This window comes from Paramormyrops kingsleyae, chromosome 3, assembly GCF_048594095.1.
Source record: "Paramormyrops kingsleyae isolate MSU_618 chromosome 3, PKINGS_0.4, whole genome shotgun sequence".
NCBI lineage: Eukaryota > Metazoa > Chordata > Actinopteri > Osteoglossiformes > Mormyridae > Paramormyrops > Paramormyrops kingsleyae.
This window is the reverse complement of record NC_132799.1, coordinates 30,663,303-30,679,105: the sequence shown is the minus strand read 5'-3', so window position 1 is coordinate 30,679,105 and position 15,803 is coordinate 30,663,303. Positions and strand designations below refer to the sequence as shown.

General features: G+C 42.9%; 1 protein-coding gene and 1 long non-coding RNA gene across 3 annotated transcripts in view; one reads left to right on the top strand and one right to left on the bottom strand.

Moving 5' to 3' along the window:
• gsap (gamma-secretase activating protein) overlaps positions 1-10,479 on the bottom strand; it is a 14,397-nt gene extending 3,918 nt beyond the window's left edge. The window contains exons 1-24 of one of the 2 annotated variants that reach the window (XM_023810496.2): positions 10,142-10,479; positions 9,847-9,908; positions 9,700-9,756; positions 9,549-9,618; positions 9,282-9,329; positions 9,030-9,118; positions 8,694-8,763; positions 8,476-8,525; positions 8,199-8,303; positions 7,314-7,370; positions 7,177-7,223; positions 6,808-6,893; positions 6,153-6,230; positions 4,884-4,958; positions 4,627-4,719; positions 3,051-3,271; positions 2,784-2,853; positions 2,603-2,688; positions 2,153-2,233; positions 1,822-1,956; positions 1,503-1,561; positions 1,114-1,145; positions 759-820; positions 415-510 (exon numbers count right to left, since the gene is read on the bottom strand). In XM_023810496.2, coding sequence (XP_023666264.2) covers positions 415-510; positions 759-820; positions 1,114-1,145; positions 1,503-1,561; positions 1,822-1,956; positions 2,153-2,233; positions 2,603-2,688; positions 2,784-2,853; positions 3,051-3,271; positions 4,627-4,719; positions 4,884-4,958; positions 6,153-6,230; positions 6,808-6,893; positions 7,177-7,223; positions 7,314-7,370; positions 8,199-8,303; positions 8,476-8,525; positions 8,694-8,763; positions 9,030-9,118; positions 9,282-9,329; positions 9,549-9,618; positions 9,700-9,756; positions 9,847-9,908; positions 10,142-10,229 — 1,917 coding nt within the window. In that variant the 5' untranslated portion in view covers positions 10,230-10,479. The remainder of the gene's footprint in view (positions 1-414; positions 511-758; positions 821-1,113; positions 1,146-1,502; positions 1,562-1,821; positions 1,957-2,152; positions 2,234-2,602; positions 2,689-2,783; positions 2,854-3,050; positions 3,272-4,626; positions 4,720-4,883; positions 4,959-6,152; positions 6,231-6,807; positions 6,894-7,176; positions 7,224-7,313; positions 7,371-8,198; positions 8,304-8,475; positions 8,526-8,693; positions 8,764-9,029; positions 9,119-9,281; positions 9,330-9,548; positions 9,619-9,699; positions 9,757-9,846; positions 9,909-10,141) is intronic. The other variant, XM_072710134.1, reaches the window with a different exon arrangement.
• Positions 9,963-15,803, top strand: LOC140588246 (uncharacterized). The gene is made up of 4 exons (XR_011989603.1): positions 9,963-10,022; positions 10,613-10,667; positions 11,004-11,064; positions 14,543-15,803. It is a non-coding gene; the product is annotated as an uncharacterized lncRNA (long non-coding RNA).

The window sequence follows — 15,803 nt, the reverse complement described above, 5'->3', positions numbered from 1 at the left end:
TCCATCTCCACAGAAGTCAGAGGAAATGGGTGTTACTTTAGCGTGACGCCCACTTCCCATGGCCGTCTCCATATGCTCTTTACAGTCTGAACCATCTGCCCTGATTGCTGGGCCAATCGCTTCCCTTTGAAGGACCCAGCTGCGCTCACAGCACGACATCACAGATGCTCTCGTTTCATCCCCAGACATGAAGGATGTTACGCCGATTACACTCATGACACAGCATTCATTTGCTGCACTGAATATCATATTTATGATAAACACTAACAGGAGGCGACCTGGAGGGCATCAGAGGGTGAAAGTATGAGGTTAATATGCGTTTGTTTGCACTTTACGTACCTTTGCTGCTGTGCGAACAAAAATTTCGCTATAGGATTAATAAAGTTTATCTTATGACAATGAAAGAGTACTGACCAGCTTAGCCACATAGCTAACAACCAGCCTCTCGATGGGTTTCTTCCCTAGACGGGGTAAGTGGCGGTTCATGTGTTCTCTCAGTTTGTCCACCATCTAAAACGGCGACAGCAGAGATAAAACATCAGCGTGCCAACATGAAAAATAGGGTTCTTCCATTTTGAGTTTGACCGTTCTCAGGACTGAGAACCCTTGTTCTCAGTCCTAAGAAGAACTTCAGGACAAGCAATAATATATTGCTTACTGACTGGTGCCTCCATACAGTGGAAGTCAGTCCTACTGCAGATGAAGGTCCAGAATGTTAATTTACCAACATTGTGAAACAATTAGTACTAAAAACCTACCAGTCCTATCAGCGCCCTCTGCTGGTGATCTTCGTTGTGGACCAGAGGAACTACCTTCTTATCTGAGACACAGGAAACCATTTCATAATTCAGTAATAAATATGCTGTGTAGCCCCCCCCCCCCCATACTTAGTTACTCAGCTTAAGTGACTTGCAGTTTTTATTACTTAGTAGTTGTACATTCCAGTTAAGTATTTCCCCAATGACACAACAGCAGTGTTCTCCAGGGATTCAAACAGGAAATCAAGCTTCCTGCTGCTGTCGACATTAGAAAACCAAAAGGAACCGAAAGACTGTAGCCGGGCTTTGTCAGCGTGTGCCGTGCTAGAACGCCTATTCCGGAGGCAAGTCTCACCTAACTGCCAGGTGTCCACCAAAGATAAGACTCTGCGGGAGCAACGTGAGAGAGACGTGTGTTAAAAGCTGGAATTTCAACCAGAATTATAAATGCTGATCACCATGGTTACACACCCAGATATCACACTAAGTAGAGAACTTCTATGTTTTCTGATAAATGTCACCCTCTGGCATCACCATATAGCACGGAAGTACAATGACTAACAAGCTCTATCGGAGTTCGGTATATTTTACAGCAGTTGGTTGGAGGATCCGCTTCAGTGAACTGAAGTGATTACAGCAGTAACCCTGAACCACTGCGGCTCTTCTGCAGTGCCCTTCAACCTGTCAGCCGTCATCTCTGCACTTTCACTTCCTCATGCACGCCTCACGCCCCAAAAGACCTACTTTTTGGTGTTTTCCTCTATGTTTCGTAAAGGTTGTGAAGGCTTCTTCCCCTCCAGCCTCTGGGGGGAAAGAAAATATGAGAGAAACACCCAATGTCTCCACTTCCTCCTCTTGGTTTTCCCGTTAAAGAGGTGCGGCGTGCAGCCTTCCCATTTGTGACCTTTTCAGCAGCATCTAGCTTTTTAATGGACGGAAGGTAGGAGAAATGTTCTTGCAAAGCCTACAGCAGACATGGTCGGCAGAATAAAAGGGTGGAATCTATCTGTATGTAACAGGCCAGGTGTGCGACACCAGTACTACGGGTTCCCCTGTCCCTCACCAGCTCAGCCTGCAGCCCGGTCCACTCTGCCCACATTGCTGAGGTTCTGAACCGCGGGTTTGGGACAGCCTCAAAGTACTTCATCCTCTCTGTGTTCCACTGCAGCTCTTCCCAGTATCCCTGGAGATTCTGGGCCTTTCCGAACAGAACCACAAAAGGCAAGTTTAGGCTAGAACTCATAAAATTATGTTTCCAGTTTTATTCTGAATCTTTCTATTTGGTCTAAGAGTCAATAAAACAAGATTAAGATTAAACAGCCGTTCCATGGCAATGTATGAATTTTTAGAAAAGTTTAATAGCTACATCAAGGTCTAATTCAGGTAAACCTCACCTTTCCCCTAAACAAGGGTGGAGGAAGGAGGTCGGAGGTGAACCTCACCCCTGGAATGAGCTTCAGGCCATCAGACAGGTCCTGAAAGCATCCACTGCTTCAAATGGTGTTTGGGGCAAAATCACTGAGCAGGTATAAACAGACTCTGTGGGTGCTTGGTGCATGTAACCAAATGCTCTTTGTGGATTTCAATATCAAAAACTTATCCTGTTTTCCTCCCTGGGGCGAAGTCAAATTTCCATTTTTGTTAGATGTTTGTGTGATTTGAATATGACGTGTCACCCACAGACTTTACGAGGTCATGTGTTACTGCCACCAGTTTGTAGGTTACCTTGGAGTGACTGATTTCATCTATGAATATTATGCATGGTAATATCCAAATAAGGACATTAATGAAACAGTTACAAGGTAGGAGAACAAACATCAAACCCCTTCAGGCCAAGCCCTCACCTTCTTCTCAAACAGAGATGAATATGGCAGAACTTCCACGTTGTCCAGACTAGGAGACTGCTCGTATACTGTCCTGTACAGTGAGGCTGTTGTCGATAGTGCAGATGAGCAAAAAAAGACTTTACGATGATAATCAAGCAACGATGCCAGAGGAGGTCATTGGGATGCTCCGGTTGCTCACCCAACATGAACTCCTGGATCTGATCGAACGATTCGAGAGGCATCACACTCTCACAGATCCAGTCTACAACCTGTGTGGAACAATGAGCCAGTTGAGCAGACTGTGGCCCGTCATGGCTGGGCAGCGTACCAGAACCTGATTGGGTCTGCCAGAGGCTGCAATCACAAAGCAGCCATTCACAGATGACATGATTACCATCCTTTTTTTTTTTTTAATCCTGCCTCCAGACAGAAGCCCACACAGGGCTGACCCTCTGCTTGACCTCACCTGCCTTTCCATCTCAGGGTCGGGGCCCATGTATCCCAGCAGGCAGTGCAGCGCAGCCAACCGCTGAGCATCCGGGCCAGGCTGCCGTAGCAGCTGCAGTAGGACTGGACTGCTAAGGTCAGCCCAGTACATGCATCCTATGTGCGGGTCCAAAAAGGTGGCCCAGGGAAAGGTCAGAACCAGGCAGCCTGGGGACAGTGGACCCAACCTGGCACTGGCACCTGAAGGCCCAAAGTACATAGTTATAATGTGCCAGAACTTCCTGAGTCATGTGATCTACAGCCATATGCTCTATAAACATCAAGAATACACCAGACCAGGGAACAAATGGTATTATCACCCAAATTCCTCTGGTCAGAGTCCAGTCCTTGAGGGACAGATTTCATTAAACTCAACAGACACTTAATTTGCACCTAACTGACCTGGAATGTCAAGTGAGGTGACAAAATTCATATAATAACAGTAAGTAAAAAGTGGGGTTGAGCAAAAGCCAGCTCATCCAACACCTCTTGAGCCTCTTGAGGGTGTACTGATACGAGGTTATCTGTACCATGCATGGAACATCTGCTTGAAGAGGTGGGCCTGGGCACAGTTCAGTTGGACTCGGGCATGGTATGCATCCAGTGGCGCAGGAGGTAGTGCTATCGTTCGGCAACCAGAGAGTTGCAGGTTCGAGCCCTGGTTCCTCCTGACCCCCTCAAAGTGTCCTTGAGCAAGACACTGAACCCCAAATTGCTCCCGGTGTGCAGGTCGGCGCCTTTTATGGCAGCCTCCGCCACCGGTGTATGGATGGGTGTGTGGATGTGAGGCATGAATTGTAAAGCACTTTGAGTACTCATAGGAGCAGAAAAGTGCTATATAAATGCAGTCCATTTACCATTTGATTGCTAACCATGTCCAAACACAGACATGACATCAGTGATGCGACTGGCACATGCATGTACACTATACACCTGGAAGGAATGGATCAGGTAGGCTGTACAGATCGGGTAGGCAGTACAGATCCGGTAGGCTGTACAGATCGGGTAGGCTGTACAGATCGGGTAGGCTGTACAGATTGGGTAGGCACAAATTAACAAACACTGCGGTAAAGGGATCACTTTGGTCTATGGCAGAGGACAATATTTATTGGAAATGTAGGCTGATGAGAGCACCCAGGAACAACTGGATGCAACAAAAAAATTCTGATATCTGGAAAAATACGAGACTATCCTTAAATATGCAGCACAACTGGATGCAAATTGTTGCATTGCATATTCGATAAATCTTTGAGGGCCATGTGTCATTGTACCCAAATATGTCACAAAATAAACAGGAAATGTTGCACAGTGGTGATAAAACTATGCTTGAGCCCAGAACTTTAAGTGCAATGCAGGGGCGTGGGGAGGAGGGACAGTTGTGCTTGGGTACGGTACAAAGCAACCGGGCCAAGTGTGGGTATACCCTTAAGTACCTACGGAGACACGATTAAGCTTTATATGCATCCTCTCCATTAATGATGTACAACCTCATTCTGTATGGAACAAAGACAAGGAAACATGCACCTTGAAATGGATAACAAATGACTTGGCCCCACCTGAGAGGAAGAGGCTGTAGCATGGTAGGTCTTGCTGCCTGGCATTGATCAGGTGCAGGAAGCAATCAGCCAAGTACACCACAATGTAGTATCCTGGGAGAAACATGGGTCTGCAATCAGTCAGTCAGACTACAGTCAAGGAATAAGTGCTTTTACTGACCACGCTGAACTGTAAGAGTGCTGGGGACAAGAGCCTGGAGACCTGAGCCTGGGAACCAGGATTGGGGACCAGAGCCTGGGAACCAAAGCCTACTTACCCAGTTGAAAGAAGAGTATTCTGGAGTTGAAGGTAAAGCCTTCTTCTCGGGCCACAGTGTAGGTCCTACTGTAGCCTATAAGAAGAGGAGTGCTAGCTCACATAGCACACTTGTGTATACCATTGCATCCCCTGACCTAGTACACACACGTTTCTATACACACTGATTCAGTATGACTTACAAGGCTGTGGATATGCTTGGGTTTATTATGGTACTACGACATATCATGGTATTTTGGACATATGAAATGGGTGATCCCCCTCCCCTCTGGCAATTTTTTAGGCAAGATTTCAAAATACCGGAATAGCGTTGCTTTTGCAAATGTCTCCAAAATATTGCAGGGGTATAATGTTTGGACATATGAATGATATGATGGTATCAGACACCAACCAAACCTAGCTCTGGAGATGCCAATATCCCAATAGGTTGTCCATTTCACAATAACCAAGACAGGAAATAGGTTTAAGGCACATATACAATCATAATATGCACCATCACTAATACCACAGGTACTGGATGATGCCAGTCACAAAAACCTCATCTTCGCATGCAAGGCAGATGCGTTAAATTATCACCTAATGAGAGAAATGGACTAAGCTACCACTGAGCTGCAGACACCATGGACCTCTGTGCACAAACATGATCATGTACGTAATGTCCTCATTACGAACCTCTGTGTACAAACGCTATCGTGTACGTAATGTCCTCGTTACGTACCTCTGTGCACAAACACGATCATGTACATAATGTCCTTGTTACGTACCTCTGTGCACAAACGTGATCATATATGTAATGTCCTCGTTACGTACCTCTGTGCACAAACACGATCGTGTATGAAATGTCCTCGTTACGTATCTCTGTGCACAAACACGATCGCGTACATAATGTCCTCGTTACGTACCTCTGTGCACAAACACGATCATGTACATAATGTCCTCGTTACGTACCTCTGTGCACAAACGCGATCATATATGTAATGTCCTCGTTACGTACCTCTGTGCACAAACACGATTGTGTATGTAATGTCCTCGTTATGTATCTCTGTGCACAAACACGATCATGTACATAATGTCCTTGTTACGTACCTCTGTGCACAAACACGATCATGTACATAATGTCCTCGTTACGTACCTCTGTGCACAAACGCGATCATATATGTAATGTCCTCGTTACGTACCTCTGTGCACAAACACGATTGTGTATGTAATGTCCTCGTTATGTATCTCTGTGCACAAACATGATCATGAACATAATGCCCTTGTTACGTACCTCTGTGCACAAATGCGATCGTGTACGTAATGTCCTCGTTAGCACAGAGATGCTGACTGTAGCACATGCACATGCTCCCTGTGGGAGGGGTTAAAGGCAGGATTAAATTCATGGCATTGTAAAAATGTGACGTTTCTGGAACCTCCCCCCCAGAAGGAAATCACAAGATGACTGAATATTGATAGCGCATCTCTTATTCCAGCATTTTATAAAATCAATATCTGGAATATTCAATCAAGTAATGCCCCGCCTGTCACTAAGTTACTAAAGATTTACTATGCATTTTCAGAATGGAGTTTCTATGCAGCCAACCCTCACCCAGTCCCCACCTAAAGAGGTGCACCAACTCTGCTAAAAAGCAATCATATGAATTAGAGCGAGAGTGAAAATGCTTGGATTCTGGAATCAGAATTCGTCAGTGAATGATCACGGCAGAAACAGCTTGTTGTGATTTCTATCTGCTCATCACTTTGATTGTGCTAAGCCACATGAGTGGCCATTTAGCATTAACACTTACTTTCTGGAAGGTTCATGAGCCAGGTTCAGTGAGTGTGTGAAGGATGTGAAAGTAAAACAAAAACAGTGAAACTGCGTTCAAATTAACATGCAACAGCTGACAGCGCCTCTTCCAAAGAAGAGCAGGGACAGCACTAACCTGTTTTACTCGTGAGCATGACCAAGTTCAACCCCTCATTTTCCACTTTGTCATCTTTGTAATAGTCACAGCCCAAGTTAACAAACCTAGAAGTCAGATACAGGCTACAATCTCAGAAAAGTCACAAGACCTGAACATAAATTCACACACAAAGTCAAAAGCCACGAAATCAAAATGCAGAAGAGTCTCTATAGTAACTTACACTTATGTATCCAACATACATTTCTTTATGACTACATTAATTTTCAGCAAAGGAATCTGCTTCTTCAGATCGCACCTTTATGTTTTCCTCCATAATATTTCATAAAGCAAATGAACATTTGTTGAGCAACATTACCAGTAGCTAGATGACCATCCAACTGAATTTACCTCGTAGACATGAAGGGATTGGTAGCCAAGTCCACGGGGATCTCAAACTTAATAAAACATAAACCAAAATTTTGCATGAATGCCAACAACAAAAAGAGTTTGAAATTTTTTGTAGAAGCAAAATAGGCAAGACTCACCACAGTTTCACAATTGCAGTCAGGGTAAAACTGCAGACATTTTACTATGGGCCTTTCCTGAGTAAAAAAAAAAAAAAGATAAAAAAATAATAATAAAGGATAAAAATAATAATGCAACATCAACAAAAAAAGGGAACAAACATTATGAATTAGGAGGAACCAGAAACTGTACAAAAAGAACAATGAACGTCTCTGCTTTTTAAAGGTCAGCGCTGATCTGAGCACTAAAATGGTTGGTTCATGCTTCTCCGCACAAACGCAACGCTCGCGTATTCACTCTGCGTATGCGTACAGGGAAACGTTCATAGTTCTCCAGTCAAGTCGCATACTTCGCACATACACACAACATGTTGTATTTATATTTTAATTAATAATAATAATAATAATAATAAAATAATAATAATATGAATTATTATTTTGATATTCCCTGCACACATACCACAGCAATGAGGTTTGTGTCCGTTTCTCTATGATTTACAAATTCAGAGAGCTAGCTCACAGGGTTGCCAAATTTGGTCAGCTGGCTGGCGTGAGATTTTCAATTCAAGACAATTATGCACACGCATTTACATGTATGTAAGTTTTATTGCCTTTTAAGTAGTCTGTAGGGTCTTCAAACTACCCCAACGCTCATGGAAAGCATCCATGTTGGTATTTAAAGTGGACGCTAGTTAATCGATCATGCACAGTGTGCCCAGAGGTGCGCATACACCGCTGCGTGGACAGAAATTGGAGCGCATCAAGCGCTTGTCCGTGGAAGCACACAATGACATCAAACGTGTCATAATTCTGATTCTGATTCTGATAAGCATTCAAGCGGACACATTCATTAGTACACATGCAGAGAAGTATGAACCAGCCTTTAGTGTGTATGGATTTGTATACCCTGGAGGTGATGTAAAATAGTCTTTGTGTCTCTCCATCCCACTGCACCCAAAAGAGTTCCTCTGCAATCCTATCTTTTGCCAGACGTTCTGGGTTCAGAATCACCTGAAACAGGACATATCTATGGGATCATCAAAATTTCACAGGAAATTAACAATCTCAACACAAATCAGGTAGGGTTGCAAAATTCTGGGAATTTTCCCATCAATTCCCGTATATTCCTGTTAATTCCAATGGAAAGTTTCCAACATGGAATATTTCCAAAATTTGAACTTACCACTCTATAGCCCTCTAGTTTTGTCAGGGGGATATGGAACTGCTCAACATCTGGAAGATGGGAGAAGAGGAACCGTGCAAGCATAAGCATCTTTATAACCAACAGAGATGTCTTATATGCTATTTGCCCAGAAGCTCTGCATTAATGGGCTGGAGTATGTAGGTATTACAATGAAATATTTGCAAGTGACAAGAAACCACAGCAACAATGTCACTTACATCCATCTTCTACTATCAGCAACAGGTGGCTTTCAGTCACTAATCTCTTCCCAGGCTCAGGATACAGAAACTTGATGCAGAAATATTTTTAAAAATCATTTCTAAAGTATTGAAAGCACACTGATACATTATGACGGCTAATTAGTCTATGAGGTAAATGTTAAACACACAAGTCATATTCACACTCTGAGACAGTGCATTACAGATGTGATAATTCAAATTTTACAAGCTGGGTTATAAACATCAACTGACATATCTTGTGTCAAGTGATCAACAAGCGTGCATGACACAAAATGGCTTTCATTTTGCTGGGATTTATGCCACAAATTCCAGTACCTGCACTCTGACAGTGCAGTCGACAGCCTTCAAAACCTTGGTGTTGTTTATCGGCTGTATCTCAATGAGCAGTGTGAGAAACTTTGGCACTGAAAAACAGAAGAATGGGGGGGGGGGGGGGCATTCAGGTTTATAAGTAATCGACACAGATCTGATCGCCTTGGCTGCACTACTTCAAAGATATGAAGTTCCACTGTGTGCCACACTGCAGTATTTACGGCATCGCCAGAGTAACAGGATGACAGTACGTACCAGGTCTCAAGTGACCCTCCTTCTTTGACCTCTGTGACAGACTGACGGCTGTAAAAAAAAAAAAAAAAAAAAACATAGATTACTGTTATACCTCCCAGCATGTCTACTTATAAAACAGAAAATGACAACACTCTCGGCTGGTAGGCAATAAGAATCATCTTGAAATAAAACCAAACAGGGCTAGACAGATCCAGGTACAGCTGACTCAGAATCAGAATAATTTTACTAGCCCGAAGGAAACTGTTCATCCCCAGAGAAGGTGCCTACCCAGTAGAGTCTCCTCCTTGTTGAGTGAGCAGCTACTGACCAACACATCCTCATCAAAAACATAGAGAAGCTGACAAGAGACAAAAAAAGTGTTTTACTCTCATGCTCCGGGTCCTCATGGGAAAAACACCTATAGTCCTTCATCCCATACCTTATGCACCTTCGTGTTGAGATCATATTTCCCTATTCTAGTCGTCCCAGGCGTTTCCTGTTAGGAAAAGTGTACAACTCAAGAAAGAAGTTTGTGATAATGAAAGTCAAAGAACAGTTTTAAATGGACTGGGAAATGTTGACATACTTTCCAGGAATATAGGATGCCCCCATCTCTCTCAACGTTGTGAATTCTCCCATTTGTTTCTGCTACGTAAGGAGAGTCGAAACATTAAATCACAGGTCCAAATCAATTCACTACCTGCGTACTACGTAAAGGTCAGGATGCAGCCACAATTCACTTGTGACGGTTAAAATCTCTAAGTGCGTATTCCAAACTATATTCCCGATGTAATTTACATAATGTTATGCTGCCTAATTAGCAAATCGAAGGCGAAAGTAAAACTTTTACTTTTGAAATAAGTATTGACTTAAGTACTTGCCTTTCACCTTTCCCGTTGAGTTGTCGTTTCTCAAAATATGCGAAAACACATCTTTCTGAAGATCGAAGGTTTTCTCTAAGTTAAGCATATGGGTTTATATATTGACCACAACTGCGTTGTCAGCAATACGGGAGCAAAAGAACGCTATGTGGATATGTCAGAAATAGATCGATTCACATGTAAGTACTATATGCAACATGGTAATGCAAGTAGTCCTTTTTTGATGCTCACTCGAATATTAATAGTGTAGGCTTTTCACGCAAGTGCAAAGGGCAAAGCGCTCCATAAGGAACCTCCCAGCTGCTCCTTCCTTCGCCCCAATTCAGTGTCCAGCAGGCGTTACACATTACAGGCTGGATTACCGAGGAGATCCCGCCTCTCTGAGATCTCCAGCAATCCGATTGGATGGTCCAGCCGTCACTCCAGGAGAACGGTATTTCTAATGCGGTTGCTACTTTTGTCACCTGACAGGAACGCAATGAAAGGTGTAGAAGCTGAGCAAAAACTTCCTGATATTCGGTCTTGAGTAAGTTTTATGTGAAAAAATTTGCAATATTTTAAAGATCATTCTTTTTTATATAATTACTTGGGAGACATTCAGATATATTATAACATGACACATAACATGCTGAAACAATTCGGGCTACTTACCAAGTTGAATGATACAGTTCTGGTGTAAAACATTTTAATATATACAGCATCCTAAAATATTTCAGCTGCTTCAGAAACTGTAAGCTTTTTTTCTTCTGCAAACATTCACTTGCACGTCGCTTATTCCTTTCCTCCACACGGTAGCGCTCATGATTTATGCTTCTTGGTTTGCTGCTCCGTGTAAGCGCGGCTCCCATTGTTTTCCTGACAGGAAGCAGCCGGGATCCCCATATCACAGAAATATGGTCCCAGCAAAAGGGTGTGTTATGAAGGTGAGCTGCATTTTTAAAACGGGAAGAGATTCAGGATAAGTGTCATGTTAAAAAAAGATATTACAGCTCATTAACCATTGCGTGAGGCGGTTATTTGCTACCTTTCCATTTATAAATATTACTGGCCTTCATCGCCGTAAAGAACTGAACAGCAATCGTTACTCTTTGAAATGTAGTAGTGATATAATAGTAAATTTAACAAATAATTCAAATTACGTTGTATTTCTCCAGAATATCTGTATTTATAAACCTACTTATAATGACGGCCGACAAACTAAGCAGTGCGTGTCAGTATGGTTTGATGATGCTATCATGTTAATTTACTTATTGACATGTTTAATATTGTATTAAAGTTTTTAATCCCTTAACATTTAAGAATACCAATCACACCATTAAACTGCGAACTTAGTACTGCTGCCATCCCGATAATATAATTTCTGTCAGTCTTACTGTAAAATTACCATTATTAGATTTATATGCTAGAGATGATGCCTTTCCCAGAAAATTCCTTTGTTCTCTTCACATATGCCAGTGTAAGTACCATTGAGGCTTTAGTACACAAACTCAGGCTAGCAGACTACTGGATTACTGACTGTCAGATATTTACTCTGAACAAAGGCAGGCCTCTTCACAGTCAGCATTTAGTTCTGTTGTCCAAAGGGAACAGATGCCTTTATTTTGCATTAACTCTGAGTCCAATGAAAAAGATACGAGGCTCCGGATCCTTAATCTTCTTTTCTGGCAGTGCTGATGTGCTTATGCAAATGTGCCTGACTCCCCCAGTATGTTGTAAACGATTTTCTTTAATTTTGGTCTCCTTTGATCTATTCGTTCATTGTGTCTGTTGCATCCGGGTTTCTCATAACCTTTGATGGACATGTACTGCCGTTTGCGGTTTGTTATTGCAACCAGAGGTCAGTGGGACTCTTTTTTTTTTGCTCTTGAAGGACCAGGTTAAGATGATGCACAAATAATAATAATCAAAAAAAAAAAAAAACAGATTGAGTCTGGCATTAATGTAACTTATGTGTCTATATCTGACAAAATTGCAAGGTGGGTCTGGTTTACGCGGGGATAGCTGTTTTGAATATGTTCCTCTGTAGTAATTCTCGGGCTTAAGAAAGCAACACATGTCATTTTATAAACCCCCGCAGCTGAGAGTTGGCCCCACCCGGAGTCTCCCTAAATGGGAACTCCACCCCCCCTGTGTGTGTATATAATCCCAGACCTAGCACCAGAACTACACCTCATCTCGCTATATTCAAGTGTGACATTGTGGGCTTAATTGCTAATTTGCCATATTAAAATATACTGATGCAAGTCCTTGGCTGCCTGTATCTTATACCCTTTGTGCTCTGTTTGTGGTGCTTAGAGATGCCTCTGTGGTTCCTTTCTTCCTAATTCTATCGCTTGCAAACTGATGAACGGCCGTGCCGTTGTACCGTTGCACTTCTGAACAAGTTACTTTAATACTTCGTTGAAATGTTTGGGAAAACATAGAAAAACTAGGATTGTACATCACTTTAGGGAAAAAATATGATCTGTTTAACAGATTACAAAATGGCTGCATAATAGAATAGGGACAGAAGGAACTTGTTAGGTCCAGTGCATCCAGAGCTGACAGTCGTAGCAGTGACCGCTTTGACGCTCTCCCTCAGGTGTCCCTGCGCCGTTCATCCCCTTAAAAAAACAGCACACGTTCAACCTCGCCTGAGCTCTGGCAGAAACGGCGAGACGGCTCTTTATTTATGAAGACGCGTCCCAGCAGACGAACTTTATGGCCACCACTTCTGCCAATACGCCCAGAAGCCCCAGCTTGCGTGTAATCCCACTGTGCACGGCGTCTGGCTTGGTCAGAGGCTACAGACACACGCACAGCCCGAGAGAAAGTGATGCCCGGCGGCAAGAGAATTAATCGTGCAACCCTGATGGTCAGCTCTTTTCGTTATTCGGCAAGATTACAATACTGCACAGGTACTTGGGAAGAGCAGATATTTATTTCCCAGTTTGCAGTCTTGGTGCTATTGAACTATTTTGCATCTCTGCCAGCTGGAGATTCTGGATTTATTTGTTTGTGTGCTGTTCCCAATTTGTAAAAACATAATTAGAGCCGGAAGAAGAAAATGGTAAAACATTAAAAGAGTGTTAACGAAATAGGCAGACGGCTTGCCCTGAAGCAGGCTTGGAATTTTGAAACACTGAGTCTCTGTATCTTTTCTTGTGACCCCAGAGAAGATATTCGAAGAATCCAAAATAGGTGATTGCACGCTACTACAGTTGAAGGCTTTTCCTAGGAATTATGTAAGTTATAATAAGGGTTTAAAAAAAATATAGTGACCTTCCAAGTACCTCCTGCAGCAGCCCAGAATTCAAAAGAACGGCTGGCGAATGTAAATGAAGAAAACACAAAGCAGAAAATTGGTTTAGATACGTCTACCCTGTGGAGGAATGTGGTCCGGACGTATGGTTGCATAATGTGTTTTTCCCAGAGTGCTGGTTGGTATGACGATGTAGACGGCAGGACAGGGCAGTGCTGTTTTTTTTTTCTCAGAGCGTGCCTCCCCTCCCCAGCAGAGCTGTTGAGACTTGTCTGAGAACATTCCGGAGCTCAGCTGCTCCATGCTCTGGTCCTGCCGCAGGGCCTACAGGGCCTGACACGTGCCGGGACTGGAATCCCCGTGCGATTTAGTGACTTACAGACACACAAGACAGACAGAGAAGTTCACACCTATGGCGTGTATGCATGTACGCACACTCAAACACACGTACAGTGGCAGACTGACACGAGTATTTGAGCGTGTACATGCAAACCTTCAAATTTAATAATTGACATTTTTTGTACAAAATACTTCTTACATTTTATGGTAGGATCTAAGATGGGACAGAGTAGGGTCTGCATTTAAGTTTTACATTTATATCAACCTTATCAAAAAAAATCCAAAGATTTTGAAGAACCATATAGTAAAAGTCAGGCAAAATTGAAATAAATAGTTCTTCTTCTGCTTTAAATTGAAAACTACTTAAGCTAGAGGTTAGACATTTATATTTACTAATCCTGATCAGGGCGCTCTAGAGCTGTTCTGGCAACTAGCCCGCAGGTGGAGGTAGGTTTTAAAATTGTTCAGGGTGCATCCTTACTGCAAGTCATATACCGCAGCTTTGACGACCTGTCAGGTGCCTGTGAGCCAGTCATTTGTCGCTAGCTGTGGGAGCTGTGCCACTTAGCGCTCGGTGTGACTCGCAGCATGAAACCACAGCAGAGCGACAGGATTTTGAATTGCAGGAACACATGCTAACTGTCATCGGCTTCCTGGGAGTCCGTGTAGTCAGCTGAATGCCAGACATGATCTTTGGGAGAGAATCTTGAAGATTAAAAAACAAAATATGGAAGCTGACATATAGATATATGGATCCAAATCCTTGTTATTGAAATCCTGTCAGCCTCCGCTTCCTCTTGTTGTACTTTTTTTTCCCTCAGGTGCCTCTGGAATGGGAGTTTATGATGGAAATGTCAGATGACGCTCCAAGTATTATGTGAAGCATATGGAGATTCAGCGAAAAGAACATGGATGGACGGATCAAGTTTGGCTCGACACCTGACTTAATAAAGAGCAACACAGAGTATAAGATGAGAAATAATTTATTGATAACAGAGAGAAATACTCTTGCAAACAGCAGCAAATGCATAGATACATACCAGATACAGTGCAAAGACAGTACACATCATCATGCATCATTTGTACTCTCTACATCACTTTTAGGTTAAAAAATATAGCAATATTCTATTAAAAATCTATATACTGAAACAATCCCTTCCAGGTTGTAATCTGCCCTGGGGCTCTAGGCTAGGGGTCCCCAACCTTTTGATGTTTGCAGACCAGTTAACAGCTGTGTGTCTGGAGATCATTTCCATTTTTTCAGATGTGAATAGATCACGCAAAGGGGTCTGAGAAATTGAAACATTTATCGTTTATTTTTGGAAATTAACCAACCCCTCCCCAAAACACCCAGCACTCCGTGACCCAGTGGATTACTGTCCTCAGACTGGTATTGCTCCACAGACCAAGCATTGGGAATCCCTACACGAGGCTTCCATCTTTCATTTCAGTGGCCCTTTCACCCTGACCAAGATAGGCAGTTAAAAAATGGATGGATTGATGGATGGATATATATATAAAAATATACGAAAACACAACTTTTCAAATCGGGCGGTCGATTCCAAATCCAGGCCTTGTTTTCCGTTCTCCCAGGTAGTTAGTTTAATAATTACTGATTCGCCACAGAGATGTTACACCCGGCTCACGATTAAGGAAAGGCTGAAAAATCATCAGTGCTCAGACCTTGAGGACCGTGACTTGAATAGCCCCGTACTAAAACAATTAGCACATATATTTGATGGTGTGCCTTGTGTGTGTTTACCCGAATCCTGCTGCTGCTACAGCCCACAGGCTGTGTGCATCTCAGAAATGAAGGGATAAAGCACAGTCTGCCGTTAGCATACACCGTAATAGTAACGTTTAAGGCTTGATGGAAAGGCTGCGTTAGCATGATGTAATAACAAGCAACTGATTCTGTCTGCATGGCCCAAGCTTGGAAGGGATTATTTTTGTTGCGGTTGCTGTATCGGTAAATATAAACCTTATCTGCAATGCAAAACATCTCCCTGCCCTCGGCTCAGACCTGAGGTAGCGGCCTCCGCACGACTACGCCATTGTGTCTGCATAAAGAACTTGAGTAGA